The 25,880-nt window shown below is 44.4% G+C and overlaps 1 protein-coding gene across 1 annotated transcript in view; it reads right to left on the bottom strand.

Annotated features, from left to right (window-relative positions):
• Positions 1-3,717: 3,717 nt before the first annotated feature.
• Positions 3,718-25,880, bottom strand: part of DNAH8 (dynein axonemal heavy chain 8) — a 577,557-nt gene continuing 555,394 nt past the window's right edge. Inside the window, exons 88-92 of the mRNA XM_074949111.1 lie at positions 20,387-20,543; positions 15,378-15,530; positions 15,088-15,277; positions 4,659-4,780; positions 3,718-4,005 (exon numbers count right to left, since the gene is read on the bottom strand). Of these exons, the coding sequence (XP_074805212.1) occupies positions 3,718-4,005; positions 4,659-4,780; positions 15,088-15,277; positions 15,378-15,530; positions 20,387-20,543 (910 nt within the window). The remainder of the gene's footprint in view (positions 4,006-4,658; positions 4,781-15,087; positions 15,278-15,377; positions 15,531-20,386; positions 20,544-25,880) is intronic.

The following is a 25,880-nucleotide window of genomic DNA, read 5'->3' as shown; positions in this document are numbered from 1 at the left end:
TGCAAGTTGTTTAACCCTTTCTAGCCATGCATCACATCTATTTAAAAAAAACACCTTAAAATTATATAAGTAAAATTTATGGGAACTATGGGTGAAAACTCCCATTGACCTCAATGGGGCCAGGATTTCATAGAATCATAGAAATGTTGGACTGGAAGGGACCTCAGTAGGTCATCTAGTCCAGTCCCTTGCACTGAGGCAGAACTAAGTATTATCTAGACCACCCCGACAGTTGGTCGTCTAACCTATACTTAAAAATCTCCAGTGATGGAGGTTCCACAACCTCCCTAGATAATTTGTTCCCGTGCTTAACTACCCTTGCAGTTAGGAAATTTTTCCTAATGTCTTACCTAAATCTCCCTTGCTGCGATTTCAGTCCATGACTTCTTGTCCTGTCCTCAGTGGTTAAGGAGAACAATTTATCATCCTATTCTTCATAACAACCTTCTACTTGCAGACATGTTATCATGTCCCTCCTCAGTCGTCTTTTCTTCAGACTAAACAAACCTGTTTTTTTCAATCTTTTCTCATAGGTCATGTTTTCTAGACCTTTAATAATTTCTGTTGCTCTCCTCTGGACTTTCTCCAATTTGTCCACACCTTTCCCTAAGTGTGGTGCCCAGAACGGGACACAATACTCCAATTGAGACCTTATAAGCGCTGAGTAGAGTGGAAGAATTACTTCTTGTGTCTTGCTTACAACACTCCTACTAATACATCCCAGAATGATGTTTGCTTTCTTTGCAACAGCATTACACACTTGACTCATATTTACTTTGTGATCCACTATAACCCTCAGATCCTTTGCAGCAGCACTCTTTCATAGGCAGTCACTTCCCATTTTGTATTTGTGCAAATGATTATTCCTTCCTAAGTGTAGTATTTTGTATTTGTCCTTATTGAATTTCATCCTATTTATTTCAGACCATTTCTCCAGTTTGTCAAGATCATTGTGAATTCTGATCCTGTCTTCCAAAGCACTTGCAACCCCTCCCAGTTTAGTATTATCTGCAAACTTTATAAGTATACTTTCTATGCCATTATCCAAACCATTTATTAACATATTGAACAGAACCGGACCCAAGACAGATCCCTGTGGGAGCCCACTCAATATGCCCTTCCAGCTTGATTGTGAGCCATTGATAAGTACTTTCTGAACATGCTTTTCCAGCCAGTTGTACACCCACTTTATAGTAGGTTCACCTAGGCTACAGACATGGGTGGAGAAAGAGTGCTTTGAATCAGCCTTGTCTTCACAGATAGCAACCATTAAATTGGAGTGCTTCTTTGATGCCCCTAAGTAAGACATGGACCTCAAGCAGGAGGTGATGATGCAAAAATGTCTTTGTGCTGAGACAAAGTTAAGGATCATTCAAACCTGTATTGCTATACGGATCAGAAACATGGATCCCTCTTACAGGGAGAGTTGGAGTGGCTAGAGGCATTCCACCGATGCTGTCAGCAACAAATTCTAAGCAGAAAGTGGTTTCACTTTGTGCAAAATTTCAGTCTCACAGAGATCTGACGTTCCTTCAGTCGTTCATTATACTCAAAAGTGGTGTTACATGCTCTTTGGCCATGTTGCTAAAATAGAGAAGAACACCCTAACATACTGTGTTCTGAAACTCTACATTGATGTTCAAAGGGGCGCATGCCCTGAATTTACCTGGCACCACTCTCCCGGGAACCCCAGAGATTCATGGATTTGCAGGATTGAGCCAGATCTGGGAACTTCACTGCTTGATGCCTGGTGCAATTACATCAACTGTGGTCACTGTGGCTGGCACAACAGTCTTCAGTAGACTGTGTGTGTTTGATGACAGTTTGATGTCCAGACATGCTGCCAGTTGTGGAGAGACAGAGAACCTGACAGTACCAAGAGAAAGTCCCTGTGCAAGAGAAAACACCTAGCAAACAGCCCTTCAGGGTGGGAAGGCAAAGAAGAAATTATTTAAAACCTGATTTTTATATTACTAGCTGAATAAAATCACATAACAGCTCCTTAAGAAGGGATTGCTTGCTTTTGCCTTTTTAGACCTAGAATTTATGGAGTTTTGCAAATTTTACCCCCCAACAGGCTGTGTAGGGTCCTCTCCTTGGGAATTCTGGTTCCTCTGGTTGAGCTTTCCCAGCAGACAAGGCCCCAACATGCCAGTTGAACTCAAAGCCTTGTGTTGTGACAAAGCAAAGGTGGCTGACTAGCAGCAGACAGTGCATAGCTCATTCTCAGAAGCTCCTGAAAAGCTGCCTTAAAAATATAGCATGTCTTGGATTTGGTTCAAAGCTTGTAGGACTACATTGCTACTGCAGGGGTGGGGCATAGGAAGCCTACAAAAGAGGGTCTACACTAGAGGGCACAGAAGATTAGAGCCTCGGTTTTCTGGTGATTCCTCAGCTGACTGGAGGGAGAGAGGAGCCAGAAGCTGAAATGAGATTGCCATTGTCAACCCCCCCCCCCCCAAATTAATACAATAAAACAAACTGGTCCAGAGAAACTGAACTGCCAGAATGTTCCACTACTGCAGGCAGAACTTTTGGTGGCTTGCTATGAGAAGTCGGACTTAGTCCTAGAGCCCCCAGCAATGGCACTGGATTGCCCCTGAATTCCATAGGGAAGAGATATAGCACATTTGTGGAAGATGAATGAAGAAGCTGTGCAAGCCAAAATAAAGTCTTACGGGCAAGCACAAATCTGCTTAGGTTATTAAATGGGTTGGTTAGATTGGACATCTTGATGGTCTTTTTACTCTCAGTGTTAACTGCACTCATGTATGTACACCAGGCAGTGTAGGGAACACTGTGATCTGCACTCCAAGCATTCTTGTCTATGCACCAGCAAAGTGTTAAACTGGGATGGAGGAAGGGAGGTAACAGTAGCTGTACATAATTTGGCCCAGTATTTCAGTTACAGTAGCACTGACAGTAAACCAATCTGCACTCTACTCTGATTCTTCAGGTTTGTTTCTACACATATCAGGACTCCTTTTTTCTCAATATATATATCAGCTAAACTGAATACAGGACATATTGTTCACTGTCCAATGGCCCAAAGGGAAATGCATGAGGATCGCTTACAAACACTCAGAGTGCAGTTTTGCTACATCTACATTGTTTAGCACTGTGCAATGAACCATGAAACATCCCTGCAGAAAGTATGGGTCAAGTTCTCTCTACATTAGACATAAGAGTTTTATGTTTAATATTCAAATTTATGATTCGCTGTCCAGTGTTGCTTTTAAAACTTGTATCTGGAGTAAAATAAAGCTTCATTTTGTAATGTTTTCTATTGCAGTCTGTTTTCTTCTAATCTCACTGAAACCTGATATGAATAACAGGAAGCAGAAATAATGAGAAAACAACTGTATGTTTTTCTTTTTAATAACATCTTCCACTAATTTTATTATTTAAAACAATCTTTACCTTGCTTTTAAGTATTGTTATGCAAACTCTCAAATGTTACAGTTACTGAGATACTTGACTTTAAAAACATCACCAGTGAAATAATAATTTCTATCACCAGTTCAATTACTTCTTTAGACTTAGGGAGAAAAGAATCATTCTTAGAACTTGCATTTAAATTATTCATTTAAAAGATTTAATATAATGGGCTAATGGGCAAAATATTAAACCATTAGAAAAAAGGCAGCTTAGGATAGGTATAACTGGTTACATGTGCCAAAGTCTATAAAGTTTCTGTCATAGTCTGAAGGACAGGGTTTACTTGATATCACACAGGAGTGCCACTCCTCTCAGTATCCAGTGATCTGAAGATACGGTTGTCCTTAAATAGATCACAGTGATGTAGGTCAGATCCGTCCTCCTGGGTTTCTTGTAAATAGGACAAACATAGAGTTTGGGATCCTTGGGACCAGTTGTGTTAACAGCAAATATGTGCACCACAGGGAGTATTGTGAAGAGAATCTTTGGTGTAGGTTCAGTGAGTTTACTATTACGTCTGTCCCAGCCTGCTCCATCTAAGTACAGTCCGTAAATATAAACCCCTTCCTGTGTGGAGAGTGAGCAGATATATGTTATGCATATATGTTATCTGGTTTAACTTACAGAATGAATAATTAATTTAAACCTCTCAAAATAAGCCTGTGTATTATAGTTAGAAGGATCTACAATAAGAAAAAAGGGAATTTATAATTTAACACTAAATAACTTGAAAAACCTTCAGAGAATAATGTGATTGAAATGAGTGGAGATTAGTTAGTTGAGTAAGTGAGTTCCCCAAATAGAAGATACTACCTAACATTCATTCTGAAGTACTTTACATAAATGATAAAAATATATGCCATAATTATTCCATGGCTGAAGAATAGATACATTTTGATAGGTGCACCTTTGTCCCATTTTTTAGCAAATAGCACAGATGTTTTCAATTTCAGTTGAACACAGAACCCAAGAGATAGTTAGTGTAGCTTAGTGTGAATATTTGAATATTTCTTTAATAAAACTTATATTTATAAGCTGCAAAAGAGAAAGTAAGAATCCTCACATTTTCTGTGATTTGTATTTAACTTGTAAAATGGATAAATACTGTGAGGCGAATACAGTGTCAACTTTTCTTCTAGCCATTTGAAATGCCTTAAGTATGAAAAAATATATATTAAATACAGAATTGAATAAAAAATATCTTCATATGTCATACATACAGCAGGGGATGTTGTGATTTCTTCTTTAGATTGCTTTAAAACTTCATTATGTATTGTAACTGTATCTAATGCCCAGCCTTTATGTGCTCGAGTTGCTTCTTGTCTCATTGCTGTCAGGAATCCTGAAAAGTCAAGCCACAGGATTTAGTGTAACTCATCTGAGCAAACTGACAAAAAAGTGGATGGGGTCCACCTAGTGGACACTCCCCAGGCTACTGGATTGGACCCAAACGTGGGGTATCTGCTCTTGGCTTGCTGGGGCTAGGCAGAATTTAGGCACTGGCTCTGGGCCTTTAGGGACACACATCAGGTACAGACCCTATGTTTGACACCCCTCTTGGCAGTGAGGCTCTGCCTAGGTCTTGAAACTAGTGCCAGTTCTCTCAAGCCTCCGCAGTAGCTGTTGCATGCTCACAAAGTTCCACCAAAGCTATGGACCTTTTGGTTCACTATTTCCCTCTTTGGGGATTATTGGACAGAATGAGCAAATAACATACAGATTCTAAAAAGGAATTTCTAAACACACACAATTTACTCTTAGACAGCACAAGAGCTATACAGATCTATGGAAAAACAACCTGGATTCCTGGAGGTGTTGACAGATGGCACACAGTTAAGGGCAATCATAGGTCTCATATTCAAATGACAGCATCTTTGGACAGCTTGGATACTTTAAATCCTTGGCACCTCAGGCTGAAAGGAAATGAAAAAGGAGCCTGATCTCCTTGTGGATTTTGTATGCTTGATGTAAGTCTTCAGTGCTTTTTTGATATTTAGGGTGCACCACTGCTTTTTGGCTGGGTGCTGTTTCTGTGGGCAGAATGAAGGAAGTCATAGGGTCAAAGGGATGGGTGGTTACAACTTTCAACATCAGTGGTAGGTCCCTCTTAGGGAAGATCAGTCTGATTGCTCTGAGAAATCTGGATACCTGAGGATTCTACCAAGAAGCCCAAGGATCCTGCAAAGAGTATACTACTTAGGGCTAATACCTGGTGTGCTACGGTGCTGGGCTGAAGGCCTTTATCTGCACCTTCCTGAAGAAAGTCCAGAGTGGCAAGAATTCCAGGATCCCTTGGATCAGTGTTGTTCTCTTGGCACCACAGACTGAACTTGGTCCATAGGTTTTTAGCATGGAAATTCTCCTGGATCAGAGCAGAGTCCTGATCACTTTGAAAGATAGGCCAAGTACAACTAACACTTTCCTTTCAATAGCAGGACAATGTGGGACTGAATGCAGGACAGGCCTTGGAAAAAACATGTCTGATATTATCATCTAACTGTGGTTCCATCTTGAATTCTATCAGATAAGAGAACCAGGGTCTCCTTGGCCAGTATGAAGCTAGCACTATCACCCTTGCTTTTTCTCACCTTGTATTTTGGATCATCTTCCCTACGAGAGGGAAGGGCAGGAAGGCATATAGCAGGCCTTGCAGCCATCTGTGCAACGAAGCATTTGTCCCCATGGACTAAGGGTTTGTTTCCCAGGTGAAGACTTCTGGCCATTTTGCATTCTTGCATTTGGCAAAGAAGGTTGATAGGGGAGACCGAAAGTCTGCGAGATCAAAGTAAAGACTTCCTGGTTCAGGCATTACTCCAAGTAGTTGATTTTGCATCTGCTGAGCCAGTCTGCCTTTTGTTTCTGCTCTCTCTTTATGTGTCTCACCTTTAAGGAAGGGAAAGTCTTGTTTACCCATTCCATTGTCTCCACTATTTCTGCATGTAGAGCTATGCTCCTTGTTCCCCCTTGGTTGTTTAGGTATGCAACCATGGACATGTTGTCTGGTTGGACCAAGATGGGATTGCCCTGTAGGCAGCTTTGGAATCTTAGCAGAGCTAGTTTGACAGCTGTGACCTCCAAGAACTTGATGCTGTGGTTCCTTTCCTGGAGCTCCAGATACTCAACATTGTTCTGGGTCCCAGAAGTGCTCCCCATTCCTTCAGACTGGTGTGTGTTGTGACAACCTGCAGACCTGGAAGGCATATGGGACATTCTGTGGAACTGTCCATCATCTTAGGGGATCCAGCATCAGGTTGGGAACCAGCACCTGGTGTTGCATTCACTCCGGGGAATGGTTCCTGTGATGAGCTATATAAACCCTACACTTGAATAGAAAGGGTAAAGGAGCAGTTTGGGCCCATGTGGCTCCACCCTGCCACACCTGCAGAGTTGGTTCAGTTGGAGGGGGAGCTTAAAAGACAGGCAGATAGCTCAGAAGGGGGCAGATAGGATAGGTCCTACCTTGGGAATTCCTGAGAAAGGACCCAGCTGAAGCCCAGCTGCAGGAGTGAAGTCTACAGGCAACAGCTACCCCAGCCCCTAGGGGAGGACCAGCCATTCCCTAAGCCCTACGGAACCCTTCACTCCATTGTCTGGTGAATCATTTGTGAGGCTTTCTGACCACAACCTGGACTCGGTGGGTAAGCTGCAGGAAGTGACCAAAGGAGGCAGTTCTGAAGCACTCCTGGGTGTTTGATATCACTGCCTTTCATAGGGCTCCTGGGTTGGAGCCTAGTTGGGAGGGATGGCCTGGGCTCCCCTACCAATTCACTTCCTGCAAAGGGCCCCTGAGCTAAAGGGGATAGAGACATTTTAAGCTCTGAGACAGGGTGTGCAGCCCCCAGAACCCCGTATGTAGGCTGAAGGCTCTTTTGTTGGGGATGTTGGACTAACATATTTTGTTGGACTGTTATCCCACCATCACCAGAAGGGGGCAGACTCAACTTGTGACCTGGCCAGAGGGCTGAGTTACTGTCTACTGGAAAGGAGACCACCACTGTGCCAGAGCCACCACCTGCAGAGGACTCTAGAGATGGAGGAGAATCATGATCCAGCCACCTAATCATGATTTGGTACCACTGGTAAGTGCAGCTCCTCACAGTCCCACACTGTCAGAAGAACGGCCGGGACACACTTTGTTAGGCTATAGATATTCAGGCCTGTCTGTAAAGGCCTATACTCTAAGAATTTAGGTGTATTCTTATCACTTGGCTAGTTATAGAGGTATAAAAGAAAGAATCAAAATCACTGTCTGCCGTGTAAGGTCCTTCTCTTACTGTGACAGTTTGAGGCCCTGTGCTTAGGCTAAGGCCTTTGGCTAAGCAACAGAGGCAACCATAAGCTGGGAAGCGACCGGTCACATCCTCACATTCCAAACTAGTCACATTGAAATAAAGTGCTATTGTGCTGTTAGGAATACAGTCCTGTCCTGATAATGCCTATCGCCTCCAGAGAAAGGGAAGTGCCTAGAAAATGTAAAAGGAAACTTAGTTTGATAGCATCCTGTCTGGCAAGAACTCACTTATCAATAGCTGGGATGTGAAATCCTCATTTCTTCGTTGTTCTATCACTGTAGTCCCCATTTCCCTATTGTTTGTCTGTATAATCTCTGGTTCTGTGATTGTTTCTGTCTGCTGTATAATTAATTTTGCTGGGTATAAACTAATTAGGGTGGTGGGATATAATTGGTTAAATAATCATGTTACAATATGTTAGGATTGGTTAGTTAAATTTCAGTAAAATGATTGGTTAAGGTATAGCTAAGCAGAACTCACGTTTTACTATATAGTCTGCAGTCAATCAGGAAGTATGTGTGTGTGGGGGGGGAATGGAAACAGGGAATGGGAGTGGGGGGGAAATGGGAACAGGGAATGGGGGTGGGGAAATTGGAATCATGTTTAGATAAGGGCAGGAATGGGAACAGGGACACAGGTAAGGCTCTGTGGTGTCAGCTGGGAAGGGGGACACTAAGGAAGGAAACTGGAATCATGCTTGCTGGAAGTTCACCCCAATAAACATCTAATTGTTTGCACCTTTGGACTTCAGCTATTGTTGCTCTCTGTTCATGCAAGAAGGACCAGGGAAGTAAGTGGGTGAAGGAATAAGCCCCCTAACACACTTGATATGTGATCTTACCCATGTGGAGACTCATATGCATGAGACCAGAAGGCCTAATGTCTAAAGATATTGAGCTATGTTTGGCTTCATTCACTTGTCCAGCATTGATATTAGATCCTGGATCTTCTGGAATCAGTCTAGTGATGGGTAGATCTTTGTCACCAAAGTGTCTGTCTCCATTCCCAGGTGAATTACATTTGTCAGGTGAATCAGGGAGCTTTTCCTTGTGTTACTGCAAAGCCATGCACATGGAGGAGATTCAGAATCTGGGTTGTGGCAGTGTGTGCCTTACTGTGACTACTACCAGCCACCTAAGACTCTGGGTGGAGAGGGGAGAATAGAAAATTTATCTTAGTTTCCTTGGAAGCTTCTGCTCCAGATTCCCCCCTCCTGTCCCACCAGGGTACTTAGTCCCTTCTTGGATACCCTGGGTGTTGGTAGCAACCAATGGATTGCTGTGATGGCTTTGACAATGAGAGAGTTGAAGCCTCTCTGTCGTCTCAGCTATTAATTTCTCGAATGTTTCCATCAATAACTCCTCAGCTGTAAGTCTGGATGCACTATCACGGGTGTATCATGACATCCTAATAGCTACCAAGTTAGTTGCCCTGAGTTCCTAAAAGGATGGCAGTGTTGTCAAAGGTTACTAAGAATGGAAGAACAGGGAAAAGTTTGGAAGGAAAGATGAAAACTTTTAGCCATGTTTGGTTTATACTACCAGTGAGACAGCTACATGGAGATGTCATAGAGGCAGGTTGAAATGCAGCCAGAATAAAGGAAGAAAAGTTCAACAGTCCAGAAAAATAGATTTGTGAATCACTGGCTTAGAGTTAGCAGTCAAACCTATGAGAATGGATAAGATTACCCAGACAGAAGAAAAGGTTACTCACCTTGCACAGTAACTGTGGTTCTTTGAGATGTGTGTCTCTATGGGTGCTCCACTCCAGGTGTATTTGCACCCCCTGTGCCTCAGATTGGAGATTTTAGGGAGCAGTATCCATTTGGCCTGCACATGTGCTCTCCCAGTCTCATGCCCTTCATCAGGGCTAGATAGCACTGTGCAGGCAATCCACCCTGAGTTCCTTCTCTATCACAGAGCTCATTGGTAATAACTCTGAAGCAGACGGGAGGAGGATGGGTAGTGGAGCATGCACAGGGGACACACATTATCTGCAAAACCAGAGTTAATGCACAAGGTGAGTAACCTTTTCTTCTTCTTCGAGTAGTGTGTCTATGGGTGCTCCACTCTAGGTGACTGCAGCAGTGCCCCTAATAGAGGGTGGGGCTTCAGAGTCAAGTCTAGGATTGAGGATAAAACAGTGGAGCCAAATATGGCATCGGATGCTGAGTCGTGGGTGACTGCATAATGTTCAGCAAATGTATGAGCAGAAGTCCAAGTCACTGCTCTGCATATTTCTGCGACTGGAATGTCCTCGAGGAAGGCTAAGGAAGTGGAGAGGGATCTTGTGGAGTGAGTTCAAACTCTAGAGGGAGGTTGAAGGTTGTGAGTGAAATAGCAATGGTTAATGCAGTCCGATATCCATCTAGAGAGTCTTTGTTGAGCCCTGGTCTACACTGTGGGTGGGGGGAATCGATCTAAGTTACGCAACTTCAGCTACGTTAATAATGTAGCTGAAGTCGACGTACTTAGATCGACTTACCATGGTGTCTTCACCCCGGTGAGTCGACTGCAGCAGCTCCCCCATCGAGTCAGCCTGCGCCTCTCGCGGTGGTGGAGTACAGGAGTCGACAGGAGAGCGCTCGGGGATCGATTTATCGCGTCAAGACTAGACACGATAAATCGACCCCCCGCTGGATCGATTGCTGCCCGCCGATCCAGCGGGTAGTGTAGACATACCCTTTGATCTGTCTGCAATGGAGAGAAATAATCTGGGAGATTTCCTGAAGGGTTTACTCCTAGCCAAATAGAAGGCTAATGCTCTCCTGCCATCAAGTGTATGTAAAGCCACCTCCCTTTTGTCCCGGTGCGGTTTCAGAAAAAAGTCTGAAAGGTGGATACTCTGATGTATATGGAAGTCTGAAGATATTTTTGGTAGGAACTTGGGGTGCAGTCGTAATGTAACCTTGTCTTTGCTATTAGAGCACCTATTTCTCCCACTCTCTGAGCAGACGTAATGGACACTAGGAATGCAGTTTTTGTCGAGAGGTGTAGAAGAGAGCAGGTGGCCAGGAGTTAAGAGGGAGGCCTCATAAGACACCTGAGGAAAAGGCTGAGGTCCCATGCCAGAGTAGGGCACCAGATTTGTGGGAAGAGGTTACTCATATCCTTGAGAAACCTTCTTGTTATAGCATGGGCCAAAACAGAATAACCATCTATCTTATGATGGAAGGTTGTGATGGCTGTGAGAGGCACTTTTATGGAGTTTAGCAATAATCCTGACCCTTTTAGTTCTAGGATGTACTCTAACACAAGCAGTAGTGGAGAGGATGTAGGAGTAATGTGTCTTGACTCACACCAGAGTTGGAATCTCTTCCACTTTTGAATATACGTGTGATGAGTAGTTTGTTTCCTGCTATGTAGCAGCACCATTTTTAAATCCTCAGAACAGGTCATTTCCTACCTTTGGAACTATCGAGGAGCCACACCTGGAGTCGGAGAACCTGTAGATGGGGTGCTGGATCCAACCAGCATCCTGAGAAAGGAGATGAGGAACAGGCTGGAGAGTGATTGGTAGGCAAGTCGCCAGTTGAGTAAGGTATGGAAACCATGTTTGTCTTGAACACATGTGAGCTATAAGTATAACCCTGACTCTTTCTTTTCTTGTCTTGAGAAGGACCTTGGATTTTAGAGGAATTGGTGGAAAGGCATAGAAGAGACCTGTGTTCCAGTGTAGGAGAAAGGCATCTCAAAGAGAGTGATGACTCAGGCCAGCCCTGAAGCAGAACTGGGAGCACTTCTTGTTTCTGGCTTCAGCGAGTAAGTCTATCTTTGGGACTCCCCAACGTAGAACTATGCTGTGAAGAATGGTAGAGTATATTTCCCATTCATGATCCTGGGAAATTTCCTGCTGAAAGCATCTGCTGTAGTGTTCTCTATGTCCAGGAGGTAAGCTGCTGAGATGTTGCTGTGGTAGCAGATATACCAATTCCAGAGTTTCACTGCCTCAGCCCAAAGGGAAGGTGATCTTACTCCTCCCTGGTGGTTTATGTAAAACATATGAGATGTTGTTTGCCATAATCTTTATATGTTGCCCCTGATCAGTGGTAGGAAATGTGTACAGGCATTCCTGACTGCTCTGAGTTCCAGTAAATGATATGTAGTGTGGATTCAAGTGGGGACCACTTGCCTTAAATAGCATGGGTGTCCAGGTGGGCTCCCTATCCCCATAGGGATGTATCTTTTGTCAATATTAACATTGGGGTTGGCTGAGTGAAGGGAACATCTGCGCAGACATTGTGAGGGTCTTTCCACCAGTCGAGGGAGGTGTTGACTGACAAGGGCATCGATAAAAGTTTAAGCTGTGTATGCTTGTACATACACTGTTCTGAGCCATCCTTGAAGGCAGTGCATGTGGAGTCTTATGTGACTTATTAAAAAGGTGCCCACTTCCACGTGTCCCAGCAGTTGAAGACAGTTTCTGGCTGAGGTCTGGTCTGATCTGTTGAGATTAAGTTGGCTAAGGTACTGAACCTGTGTGAGTTAAGGAAAGCTTTGGCCTCTACTACATCTAGGTAGGCCCCTATGGATAAATGGAGTTAATGTGGACTTTTGGATGTTTAATTGTAGTCCCAGTTGGAGAAATAGGTCCATAGTCTTTTGTGTGACCCTCAAATCATCATCAAAGGAGTGTGCTTTGAGCAGGCAATCAGCTAAATATAGGAATATCGTAATTACTTGTTTGCAAACGTGTACCAGTGCCACAGAAAAGACCTTTGAGAACACTCTGGGTGCAGATGATGGACAGAATGGGCGCACCTTGTTGTGAAAGTGGTCTTGTCCCAGAGTGACTCTTAGAAACCTTCTGTGGGATGAGTAGATTGTGATATCAAAGTAAGCATCTTATAGGTCAAGGGCCAAGAACTAGTCCCCCTGGCCTAGAGATGGGATTATTGCTGCCAGAGTAACCATCTTAAAGCATTGTATCTGAAGGGCTAACCCCCATTAATATGTATGTAAGATCTTAACCACAGTCTCTGTTAAGAACTTTTCATATAGGCCCAAATTCCACAGCTTGGTCAGAGGCCTGGGGCCTAGCTGACAATGAACAATATATGGCTAAAGAAAACCTGGGTGAACAGGAGGCAACCTTGCTTTGTTTCAACTAGATAAGCAGTGTCAGCATAACACCAGATGGTGAGCAGTAATTGGGTGTCCTTATCATGAGTTACAGGCACACAATGCACTGAGAGGAGCCTCAAAGTCTACTCCCCGGTGCAGGAAGGAGATACAGACAAACTCCCCAAATGCCAACCAGAGTTCAGGGAGAGGCCTAACATGTCAGTATGAGATATGACATCCTCCCTTCCACAGATGTATCCTCCCTTACAGATGCCACTTCTAGTTCTCAGAAACAAAATGGTGAACCCTAAGATAATATCTATTGCCCGTGCTTTTCACTGTCTTTTTGCTTTAAACCCCCGGGAATGTACCTGTTGGCCAACCAGAAGAACTACCTCATTCCAATAGACCCCAAAAATCAGGATCTAACCTACACATTGCAATAGGAAAAGTTTGAGGGAAAACACCTGTGTATTAGCAACATGTTAACCTGAGCTATGGGTGGAGCCATTATGTAATCTTTTAGACTATTGGTTTATTGTGCTAATCTTGTCTTGCTGCTAGAACCTATCCAGGGGCTCGGGAACTCCCACCCCATCTCTTCTCTCCACCCATAAGCACCCTATATAATCTATTGTAATCAATTGTTTAGCAGTGTCTCGCTGAGCCTGATAAGCAAAGTGACACTCTGCCAGTGCTGTGCGGAATAAACCCTTGTGCTTGACTCTGTACGGTGTCCATTTCTGTTCCTTCAGATGACGATGAGGATGGGATGCAAGTTTGTGAACTGATTGGGAGCCAGAGACTGACATCCAAAGAGAGGTTAGTATGTTGAATTTACCACCTCATTAGGCTAGGGATAGAAGTCTCTCATCCCTTTTAGACACATTTTGCTCCCGCTTTTTAAAATTTAAGTGAAAAGGAACCTAGACACGTGTAATCCAAGCATAGGGGTTAAAAAGGGGTACCAATTGGGAACAGAGACAAGTATCAGAGGGTTACATACTGTTTAACTAAGGGGTGTGTTATGGAGGACTTGGACAAACCACCAGCAAGCGAACAGCCGTGAGTTAAGCCCAGAACTGGCTGGGTACGTGAGCGGTAGGCAGTGCGAACTGGTGGTCCCACTTCCTCGTTGCACATAACATTGCAAGTCCTGACAGAGCACCCCCCATCAGGCATGTGACATATATACCCTCGAACAGTACGAGTCTCCAACAAGGCCAGCAATTGTGTGTAAATTGAGACCGCGGTGTTCAAGGGGAGAGAAGGGGGGAAGGGACATACATCCCCTGGGACGAGGCAATTGAGGAGGCTGGGATCTCTGTGCCATCTGGGATTTACTATAGCTCCTTTTTTTGTGCAAGTGTGTAAACTTCCAGTGAGTGCAAAGTGGCTCTGGAATTTTTTTAGTGTATGGAGGGATTCATCTGCCTCTTCTGCAGATAATCTGGATGCTTTGAAAGGAAGGTCCTCCACAGTGGACTGGACCTCCCTTGGAAAGCCAGAAAGGTAAAGCTGGGAAGCCCCTGCAGCACCGCTGCTGTTGAGATGGAGCAGGCAGCTGTGTCAGTGGCATCTAGTGAAGCTTGCAACAATGTCCTCGCGAGAAGTTGACCAATAGAGGACAGGATATCAAGATGTATAAAGTGGTTGAAGGTGCCAATAGCCCCTGAGAAGTCAAGAAAAGATTTGTCCCTAGTGGAATATTTACATAATAGGTTTTCATTACTACTGTTTATTTATGTAATATTGCAAATGTATGTGGCACTTTACAAATCAGAGAGTAAAATATATTACCTGACTCAAAGAGTTTACATTGTAAGAGTGGTAGCTTAGAATGAGAGAGAGAGGGTTCCACCTCCTACCTATAATGAACCAATCTGATCTAGATTAACAAAACAAGCCAACAAATAACATCTCTCTATGATGTACAAAACTGGTTCCCTCACAATGTACTCATATCTGTTTTTGCTACTGTGCAGTTGCTAAATTACCTGTTGCGGCAGAATGCAACTCTCCAGTACTTGCAACTTGCAGTTTAAAATTAGATGAAACGTTACAAGTCATAAGGAAACCAGGAAATAAAAATATATTTTCTTTGGAAGCTATGTTATCAATTTTTGTTACATTAGGTCCATAACCCAGACTCCTGAATTGAAGAAAACAACTACTCATTATTTCATCATTTTTCATCTACTACATTCAATTACATATGTAGTGAAATGCATCAAATTGTGATTAAACATAATACACTGTACTATAAACATGAGCAAAATCCTGACAGTACATACCTTGTGGATTAAAGAACCCAGTCATCCAAAACACATTTGGTCTCCCTTCAAATATCCAGGTATGGAACTGAGTATTTCTTTCCAGGAGTTCAGTAAACCAGAATCCAAGTGTTGAAGAATCCCAAGATACCCTTTTCCACAGTTGAGGAATTCGAGCATCATACATATTATCAAGTGCATCTCTCAAATTCTGAAAAAGTGAAAATAATAATAAATGAATTACCTGTAACAGCTGAAATGTGTTAGTTATAAAATGAGTACTTTTTTATGAGAAAGACGCATGTACTCACCTCACTCATAATAATGGTTCCTTCTATGGCTAACTTAAGATCATTCAGACTGTTTCGGAGTATTGTAATAACCTTTTGCATTCGGTCAATTTCTTGACGAAGAAAAATATTAATAGAATTAAGGTGTCCCATCTTTATTAAACGGGCTTTCACCTAAAATATAGGAAGTGTAGAGAAAACAAGTCAATTACATTTTGAAGTTTTGCAAGTATTGTTGTATACGGTAGTTTAATGCTTTTTTAGTACTGAGAAAAATAAATGATAGGCCTGTGATTTGGGATTGTGGGAACACAACCCAGTGGGATTTTTAGGAGGAGGAAGGGGGACACAAGGGAAGTCAGTAAATATTCTTATTGACTCCATCTTTTTCTAAGAGATTCAGATTCTGACAAGAAATAATCAAGGATCTTGTAACAGCTCCTTAGATGGCTGAGTTAGCATCAAGATATGGTTTCTTAGATCTGCAAAGCAGGAAGTTAGGCAAAAAGGCCCTGGTGAAATTTGAGGAAGGGGAACATTTGTGACAGTGAAAGTAAGCAAAGACAGTGAAGCACATGGGTTCATGCAGTCCAATAGCTGAAGCCATGACTGAAGAGAAGGTTATTCACCTTGTGCAGTAACTGAGGTTCTTCAAGATGGCTGTCCCTGTGGGTGCTCCACTTTAGCTGGCTTGACATCCTGCGCTTGTAATTGGAGATATGTGGTAACAGTGCCATGCTGGATATAACCTTGGGTTTGGATTGACCCGTGACTAGACAGTCATCCAGGTAATGGTAGACCTGTACTCCTAGTCTCCTGAGGAATGCCGATACCACAGCCATACGTTTTGTGAACACCCGAGTGCTGCTGACAGGCTGAATGGAAGCATCAAGAACTGGTAATGCCAGTGTTTCTCTATGAATATTAGAAACTTTCTTTGCCCATGGTATATTGATACTTGAAAGTATGCATCTCTTCAATCAAGGGTGGCATATCAGTCAACAGGATCCAGAGAGGGAATAAGGGATGCCAGGGTGACCATGCAAAACTTTATCTTTTTGAGATAGTTGTTGAGCCAACACAGGTCTAAAATAGATCTGAGGGATCCCTTGGCTTTCAGGATTAGGAAATAATGGAAGTAGCAACCCTTCCCTCTTAAATTCTGTGGAAACTCCTCTATGTCTTCAACCTGAAGGAGAGTTTGAACCTTCTGGACCTGAAATTCTTTGTGTGAGGTGTCCCTGAAGAGGGACTGGGAAGGAGGGATAGAAATAAACTGGAAGATCTATCCCACTTCCACAGTGCTTAACCCCCAACAATCCATGGTCATATGGGACCAAGCACTGAGGAAATGGGAAAGGTGGTTTACAGACAAAAGAAGAATGGGGTCTGGCATCCTGGGAACTGGTACAGCATCTCTGAGTGTTCCATCAAAATGCCTGCTTGGAACAAACTGGATGTCTAGGAGGGGCAGGCATTGATGCAGAAGTAGAAGGAGGAGGTAGTCTATGCCTATAACCTCTACTCTTCTTTTTCTGCAGATCCTGTTGCACAGCTGGAGCAGAATACTGAAGGGGTTGCTGAGACCTGAATTGCTTCCTGGAAGGGACTGGGATGTGCACCCAAGGGACTTTAATATTGCCCTCAAAGCCTTTATCCCATGGAGCTTAGCATCAGTCTGCTCCAAAAGGAGCAAGGATCCCTCCAAGTGATGGTCCTGCCCAGTCTGTTGGACCTCCGGCAGGAGCCCAGAGGACTGTAACCAGGAGCTCCTATGCATGGCCACTGAGAAAGCCATAAGCCTGGCTGCTGAGCCAACCACATCCACAGAAGCTTATAGCGAGGCCCTTTCCACTGACTTTCCGTCATCCACTAGTGAGGAGAACTCCTGCCTAGCATCCTCTCGGGGCTTGTTTTTAAATTTTAGCATGGAGTTCCATATGTTAGAGTCATACCAGCCCAAAAGTGCATGCTGGTTTGCAATCCTGAGCTGGAATCCCACAACAGAACAAACTTTCCTATCAAACATGCCTAACTTTTTTGAATCTTTTGATTTTAGGGTTGTGCCCAGATGCCCCAGGCTTTTTCTCTCTCATTGGTAGCAGACACTACCGGGGGAAAGAGGGAAAGGTGTACAGGGATGAGAGTAAAGGAACTCATAACTTTGAGCAGGTGCATAATACTTGTGCTCGGCCCTTTTTGAAGTTGGGGAAAGGGATGCAGGAGTCTGCCATAGACCTTAACTGAGTCCATAATGGTCTCATTGAAAGGCGTGGCCACTCTTGAAGGACCTGCAGTGGCTAAAATATCAACCAGGAAATTAGAGGATTCTTTTACTTCCTCCGCCTGTATGTATATCCTTAAGGAAACCCTCTAACAATTCCTGGTGCATCTTATAGTCATGTGGGGGAGGCAACATGTTCCCCCCAACCCCACCCCGAGACTGCTTCTTTAAGGGAAGAGGAGGAGGAGGCCAGTACTGCCTGTGGATGCCCTTTCTCCCTTTCTTGATCTTCACGGTCCTGTTGAGCTGGCTCTTGCTGTCCAGTACTTGGCTCGGTACCAAAGTCGGGGACAGTTGCTACCTGGTGGGTAGGTGTGCACGCCATTCCAATGCCACTAAATAGGAGTTCTTGGAATAGGATCTGGAAATAGGCTCAAAGCCCCCTGAATTCCAAAAGGCCACTGGATAGGGCATAGGCACCCAATGACCTCCTGGCCAACCGCTTGATGGTACTCCTTTGACCAGATCCATTGAAGGGTAGAAACTTCTGGAGGAGTGGTAGTGAGAGTGGCTCTGAGAACAGGAAATGTAGGATCTGACCTCTGACTTGGAAGACAATGATTCTCTTTCCGCTGGCCCTGGAGGCACCATTCCAGATGGTGCTGGTGACTGGTAGAGAGGCCTGCAGAGAAAGCAGGCGTTACAGATTTTCCCTTTGATGGTACCGAAGAATGAGCCATCAGGAGTACGTGAGGCTGGCATGGTTCTGAGTGCTGTAGTGATTCTGCTGGTTCTCCTGTGTGCACTGGCACTAATAGCGTCGACTCTTGTACTGCCAGCAATACAGGCACTAACAGAGCCAGGAGGTTCCTGGCAGCCTCAAACACTTCCAGCATGGTCAGTACCGAGACAGTGTCAGTATGGTGTGATGCCACAGAGGTGGAAGGAGCTCCTTCTGGTTCCAGACTCAATGGAACGTGCCTAGGCACTGGAGTCAATGGTGCCATCTTTGGTGGTACCAAAGCAGAGGAGTGCTTTACCACCACAATCTACTCCTGTCCCCGTGCCTAGCTTCAGTGCCAGGAATCTCCCCCTTTTGTCAGTCTGCTTTTTATGCCTCTTATTAGGCACTGGGGATGGTGAGCAGTGCTGGGACTCAAACATGATAGGAGGCACTTGGTGCCGAATCTGACCAACCTGGCTCAAATGGGGGGCTCAAGGCAACCTCCATGAGTAGAAACTTTAACCTGGCTTCACAGTCTCTCTTTGTGTACGGCTTAAAGTCCCTACAACTTTGGCAACACTCCCCCAGTATGAGTTTCCTTGAGGCACTTCAAGCAACTTGAGTGCAGGTCACTCCTCGACATAGCCTTAATGCAGGGCTTAAAGCCTGGTAACTAAGGCATCCTTTGGCACCAGGAATCAACCGAAATCCTCAGATGGGGTAAAAACTAAACTAATTAAACAAACACTAAACTATTTACAATAAAATACAGGAGAACACAGTCCACTGAGAGCACTTGCAAAAGCAAGAAGAGCAGTTCCAGTGACTGTCACAGGTGATATGAAGGAACTGAGAAGGTTCGGGATTGGTTGGGCCCTTTACATCAGCACCAGCAGCATGCAGCAGCAGAGGGCAGGGGTGGCAGGTTTGTAGAAATTCTGGTGGTGCTTAGAACCCGCCCCCCCAAAAGTCCGCCCCCCACCTGCCTAAGGCTCTGGGAGGGAGTTTGGGTGGGGGGAAGAGGTCTGGGGTGCAGGCCCTGGGCTGGGGCATGGGATTGGGGTGCAGGACGGGTGAGAGTTTGGGTGCTCGGTGAAGGCTCTGGGGATGCAGGAGGGGGTCAGGGGTGCAGGCTCTGGGAGGGAGTTTGGGTGCAGGTTCTGGGAGAGAGTGCGGAGGGCTGGGGTGCAGGATCTGGGAAGGAGTTTGGGGGCAGGAGAGGGTGTGTGGTAAGGAGGTGGGGGTGCAGGCTCTGGGATGGAGTTTGAGTGGGGGAGGAGGTCTGGGGAGCAGGCCCTGGGCTGGGGCAGGGGTTTGGGGTGAAGGACGGGTGAGAGGTTGGTCTCTGGGATGGAGTTTTGGTGGGGGAGGGGGTCTGGGGTGCAGGCTCTGGGATGGAGTTTGGGTGCTGGGTGCAGGCTCTGAGGGTGTAGGAGGGGGTGGGGGGTGTAGACTCTGGGATGGAGTTTGGGTGTAGGCTCTGGGCTTGGGCAAGGGGTGGGGGTGTAGGAGGGGGTGAGGGGTGCAGGCTCTGGAACAGAGTTTGGGTGCAGAGGTGGGGGGGTGCGACACTTACTTGGGGCTCCTAGGCAGGGCGAGCTGGGAGTCTCCATGTGCTGCTACCCCCAGGCACCGCCCCCGCAGCTTCCTATTGGCTTCAGGGGTACTTGAGGGCGAGGCACAGACCCACCCCACCCAGGGGCTGCGGGGCGGGGCCGGTAGCCACGTGGAGCGAGCAGGCAGGACACAGCTCAGCTCTGCTGCGCTGCTGGTGGTGAGTGAGGGCCCCGGGCTGTTTTAAATGGCCCGGGGGACACGTGGGACAGAAGACGGGGCCGAGGGAGAGACCTGGCCTCAGACATTGCTGGAGCCGGGCCCCGGGTCAGGAATATTCCTGGTGCCCAGGCACCACAGGCCCATAGAACTCGCCACCCATGGCAGAGGGCACTTGAACCACTCAGACAGGTACCACTAAGAGAAAAATTTCCAGCGACGATGTGCAGGGCATGTGCACACCCAAGAATGGAATGCACATTTGCAATCACTTGGAGAAGAAATAAAAAAAAAACCAGACTAGTTTACCTCATGGGGTATATAATCAGGAGGCAGTTTGCCCAGCATATCTTCAGCTAATCGGTATACAATGGCTTCACGAGTTTCTCCAGCTCCACCTCCACTTTCCTTAGGTTGAATATTAGTGATGGTGTTAAGTACACTGGCTGCGGTGTTACTCTGATATCTGAGAGGAATATTAAATCATTAAGAATATTTCATAAATTACATAGCTTCTTTACAGCTAAACTTTATGCTCTGTAGAATCATAGAAGTAGAAAATGGAAAACACCTATTAGGTTATCAACTAGATTGTGAACTCCTCAGGGTAGAGATTGTTTTCCAGTGCTGAGCATACTGAGCATGCAGTAGGGTAGGGGACCTTTGTGTGACCTCAGATTTCTAATTAAGGAATAGGAGGAAGAGCAGGTTCCACAGGGATATTATTCCACTCTGTTAACAAGAGGGTAAGGAGAGAGCAAAGCCTTGAATCTTCTCCCTCAATGTGCTGGCTTGAAGAAGGGAAGGATTTGTGGCCAAGAATTACTGTCATTGGGCTGTGTTATAAATATAAAGGGAAGGGTAACCACCTTTTTGTATACAGTGCTATAAAATCCCTCCTGGCCAGAGGCAAATCCTTTCACCTGTAAAGGGTTAAGAAGCTAAGAAAACCTCGCTGGCACCTGACCCAAAATGACCAATAAGGGGACAAGATACTTTTAAATTTGGGGGGGAAGGCTTTTGTTTGTGTAATACCTTTGCCGGGAACAGATTAAGGATGCAAGCCCTTCAACTCCTGTAAAGTTAATAAGTAATCTAGCTAAAAAATGCATTAGGTTTTCTTTGTTTTGGCTTGTAAATTCGCTGTGCTGGAGGGAATGTGTATTCCTGTTTTTGTGTCTTTTTGTAACTTAAGGTTTTGCCTAGAGAAATGTTTTAAATCTGACTGCCTGTGAGATTATCTTCCATTCTAATTTTACAGAGTGTTTATTTTATCTTTGTTTTGTTCTTCTAATAAAGTTCTGTTTTTTAAAAAATCTGATTGGGTTCTTAGGGTCTTAAGAAGCGCAAGCTGGTCTGTGCTCAACTTGTTTATTCTCAAGCCTCCCCAGGAAAGGGAGTGTAAGGGCTTGGGGGGATAGCTGGGGGAAGAGGAACTCCACGTGGTCCTTTTCCCTGCAGCATACCTTGTGCCTTGGAAAAGTTTTTAACCTAAGCTGGTAAAAATAAGTTTAGGGGTCTTTCATGCAGGTCCTCACATCTGTACCCCAGAGTTCAGAGTGGGGAAGAAACCTTAACAGGCTGCTTCTTGGGGAGTGAGGTGGGGAAGAGCTATGCATACTGTCCCCATTACACAAGGCTAGATGTAAAGGCCCTTATTAAATAGTAAATCCATTCTTTTACAAGGCACTACAGGATTGATGGTAAAAATTTCTGGATTTACAACACTGGAGATTAAAATCCCTTATCTACAGAATAGATACAGCATGTGCAGTGCTAGTGTAAGGTTATGCTTTGAGACAATATAAAGAAGTGAATAAATATATGCTATATTTGATCCAAAAAGAAGGTAGTCAATGCCAGCCCTACAACACCAGTACAGTCACACAAGTACTTTTGTTATACTGCTACGTAGTCATAAGGATGTACAAGAGAAAGTCTGAATAAAACCAGTTTATTACCAAGAGGAGTCTGTCCTGGTGTTGCAGGGCTCCCATTGCCTATCCTCCAAGTCAAATACACATGAACGTGTATACTGACTCGGAGCATAACTTTACATGTCAGCTTTGCCTATCCACCTTCAGATGACACCCATCTCCATCCACTAGTTTGTCTCATATATAGTTATATAAGAAATAAAACTAAAGATTGTGCTGAAAGATGGATGTATGTGAACTCTCAAAGCAGCTAAGCTTTTTTAGAAATTATAACATTGGAGAAAATAGCTATAGCAGTTCAGCATAAACAGTTTGTGAATAAAATTTAAAAAGTCTATAAATCAGAAAAACTAGGAGAAATTACTTGTTATTCTGCTTTTCTAAAGATATCATTTAGACAGAAATACTTACTTTTGTGTCTTAGATTCTTAGTGCAAGTTTTTAAAGAATTCTGACTCCTAAGGGTAGTGGTACAAGGTTAGCGTATGAGTCAGGACGTCATATGTCATTCCTAACAGGTTATAAGTACCACTATCCCAACATTGCAGTCAGTTCCTTTACATGCATGGAAGATGAAGCTCTGATGATGTCAATTCAAAAATATTTTAAAAATATAATACATTGCAAATATAAAAATTAAAAAAATATAAAAATATGTCCCATCCCCAAATCAAAACAAAAGGAGAGGTTACTCACATTGTGCAGAAACTGGAATTATTAGAGACATGTCCCCCACAGGTGCTGCACTTCAGGTGTGTATGTGCTCCCATGCACCATTGATCGACAGCTCCATGCGTCTTTGATCGGAGATTTTTTGTAGTGGTGCCTGTTTGGCCTGCGCATGCGCCTTAAACATCCTCATGTACTGTACTGAGGCTATATAGGGCTGCACTGGTGAACCGACCTCAGTTCCTTCTCTAATGCAAAATCCTGCAGAGGAAACTCTGAAGCAGAGGGGAAGGAAGGCCAGTAGTGCAGCATACACAGGGAAACACATCTCGTAGAACTCCAGTTACTGAACAATCTTTCCTTCTTCAAATAAGGTATGGCTGCTTCACTTTAGATGACTCCCAAGCAGTATCCACACAGGGAGGAGGAAGCTGAAAGGGAGAGTCTAACACTGATGACAGAACTGCATTGCCAACTGCTGCCTCTGATCTAGAGGCATGAATCAAAGCATAATGCTTGGAAAAAATATGTATTGGAGTCCAGGTTGCAGCTCTGAAAATTTCAGCAACTGGAGCATCTTAAATAATGCCATAAAAGTAGATTGAGACCAATGAGATAACACTCTAGAAGGAGGTTGAATGTTGACAGAGTCATAACATGAAATAATATACCCAGAGATCCACCACCAAGGTCTTTGGGTGGAGACTGTGGATGCTTTGGATCTGTTCACAACTGAAACAGTTTGAGAGACTTTTGGAACGGGTTGGTTCTGTACAGATAAATGGCCACTGCCTTTCTAATATCCAAGGTATGGAGGGCATTTCTCTGCTTAGTCTCATGTGGTTTCAGGAAAAAACTAGGAGATGACAGTCTAGTTAACATGAAATTCCGAAGACACTTTAAGTAGAAACTTAGGATGTGGTTGTAATGTGATCTTTTTTTTGAAGAATTTTGTAAAAAGGGGGATATGTCATTAAAGCCCCCATTTCTCTGATCCACCAGGCAGAAGTGATGGCCACCAAGAAAGCTGTTTTCCTGGATAGGTGCAGCAACAAACATGTAGCTAATGGTTTGAAAGGATGTTTCTTCAGGCAATTAAGGACAAGTTTTAAGTCCAATATTGGAGTAGGCTTTCTAATCTGTGGAAAAAGATTCATCAGCCCTCAGCCCCCATCCCAAGAGGGATGAATTTGATGTTATAATGATGGTAGGAGGAGCCTGAACAAAAGGGACTCCCATACAAACCTTGGAGAGGTCCTTCCACCAACTGAGTGACTCCAGAACCCAACAAGGACACCTGTTTGTCCAGACTGTGTTTGTTCTGTACACAACCTGTCCTGAGCCATCCCTGGAAGCACTGAAGGTATAACTTGTATGTTGGGTTATGAAGGTACAAGCTGCCATATGACCGAATAGTTGAAGACAAATTCTTGTCAAGGTTTGAGAACTTATCTGATTCTTTGAAATGAGATTTTTTTTTAAGGATATGAACCTGTCCGTAGCAAGGTAATGCCTGATTGTCACAGCATCCAGAGAAGCTCCTGTGAAATACTGCTATACTGCTGTCAAACTTAACTTTTTAACATTGAGTCGGAGGCCTAAACTGTGGAACAGAGACCAGGTCATTTGTACTGCCAATAGGACCTCTTGGTAAGACTGATCCCTGAGAAACCAATCACAGAGATAAAGGAAGACAATCATGAGTTGACGTAGGTAGGCAGCAACAACCACCATGATCTTTGAGAATACCTTTGGTGCAGAGCAGAGACCAAAACAAAGCATACGACACTTGAAGTGATCACGGTTAACTGTAAAATGAAGATGTCTCTTGTGAGAGGTATGAATTGTGACATGAAAATACACGTCCTGCAGGTCAAGAGTCATAAACCAATCCCTGGAAACTAGGGAGGGAATTATAGCTGCAAGGGTCATCATCCTGAATTTCTGCTGTTTCATGCAGTTGTTTAGATGTCTGAGTTCTAATACTGGTCTCCATCTCCAGTCTTTTTGAGGACCAGAAAGTACTTGGAATAGAAACCCTGACCCCTCTGCTGAACTGAAACTGGTTCTATGATCCGTAAATGTGGAAAAAAGCAACCGATTGTGCGAAGGGTCCCTAAAAAGGGATGGGGTGGGGGAGAATGGCAGTGACAAGGATGGAATAACCAGATGTTATGACCTCCAAACCATGTTTGTCAGATTGTATTCTCTCCCATGGAGGTTGGAAATGGGAACGATAGTATCCAAAGGAAGGAAGGAGGGAGGATAGTGCAGCAGTAGATTCCTATGGAGTGGATGGTTCGGGCTCTCAATCAAGCCATCAAAACTGGTGGACCTAACAGGCTCTAGTAAAACCTAATTCACAGGGAGCACCACATGTGCAGAGCTAAAGTATGTAAAATGTCCAGGAGCTTATGATGAGAGCCCTGGATCTCTTCTAGAGGGACTTGAAGTGTATCTGTGATACATTTCATCAGCTCCTGGGATTGTCTAAAGTCATCTGCTATGGAAGGTGGTGATGGCACTACAGACTCACCTGGTAATGACAAGGAAATACTTGGGTGAGTTATTACTTCCCTGTCACCCCTTGCCTCCTGCTTCTCAAAGATCTCCTCCACTGGCTCTTGTTGGCGAACTGGGAGTGAGGGCTCAGAGGAATGGGTCTGCCTATGCATCCTGTGAGAGTGACTTGGCACTCTTAGGTTTTTTGGTGGTGCATAGGGGTCCCAATAAGACCACTAGGGTGGCCCATAAGGCAAAGGAGGAGGCATCCACTGTTGGTCACCCCAGGTAGATGGGAGACAATGTCATCTGTCCTCCATTCTCTCAGAATAGGTAGGAGAATGCTTTCTTGCCTAACAGACAGGAGAACCCTGAATTGAGATCTATAAATCAGAAGATTCATTGTCATCAAATTCCGGGTGTGGGTGGGTGGGTGATAACTGTTCACCCTGAATGGTCGACATCAGGGTAGAAGGAGGTTGACCCAGAAGATCTTGATGCGGAAAGGTAGAAGCAGTACATAATGAAAATTCTGGCTGATCTGACACTACAAAATCATTTGAATATCTAAACTCCTGCAGTACCAATTCATGTCCCATGGAAGTTGGTGAGGAATGGATCTTATACTTGGCCAGCACATGGGTGTCTCCCAAACACTGGCAACACCAAGATTGTCCATCACTAATCAGGACAGC

Source organism: Natator depressus, chromosome 3 (assembly GCF_965152275.1).
Source record: "Natator depressus isolate rNatDep1 chromosome 3, rNatDep2.hap1, whole genome shotgun sequence".
In the NCBI taxonomy this organism is placed as follows: domain Eukaryota; kingdom Metazoa; phylum Chordata; order Testudines; family Cheloniidae; genus Natator; species Natator depressus.
The sequence above is the reverse complement of the archived record's forward strand: the minus strand, read 5'-3'. Positions and strand labels throughout refer to the sequence as shown.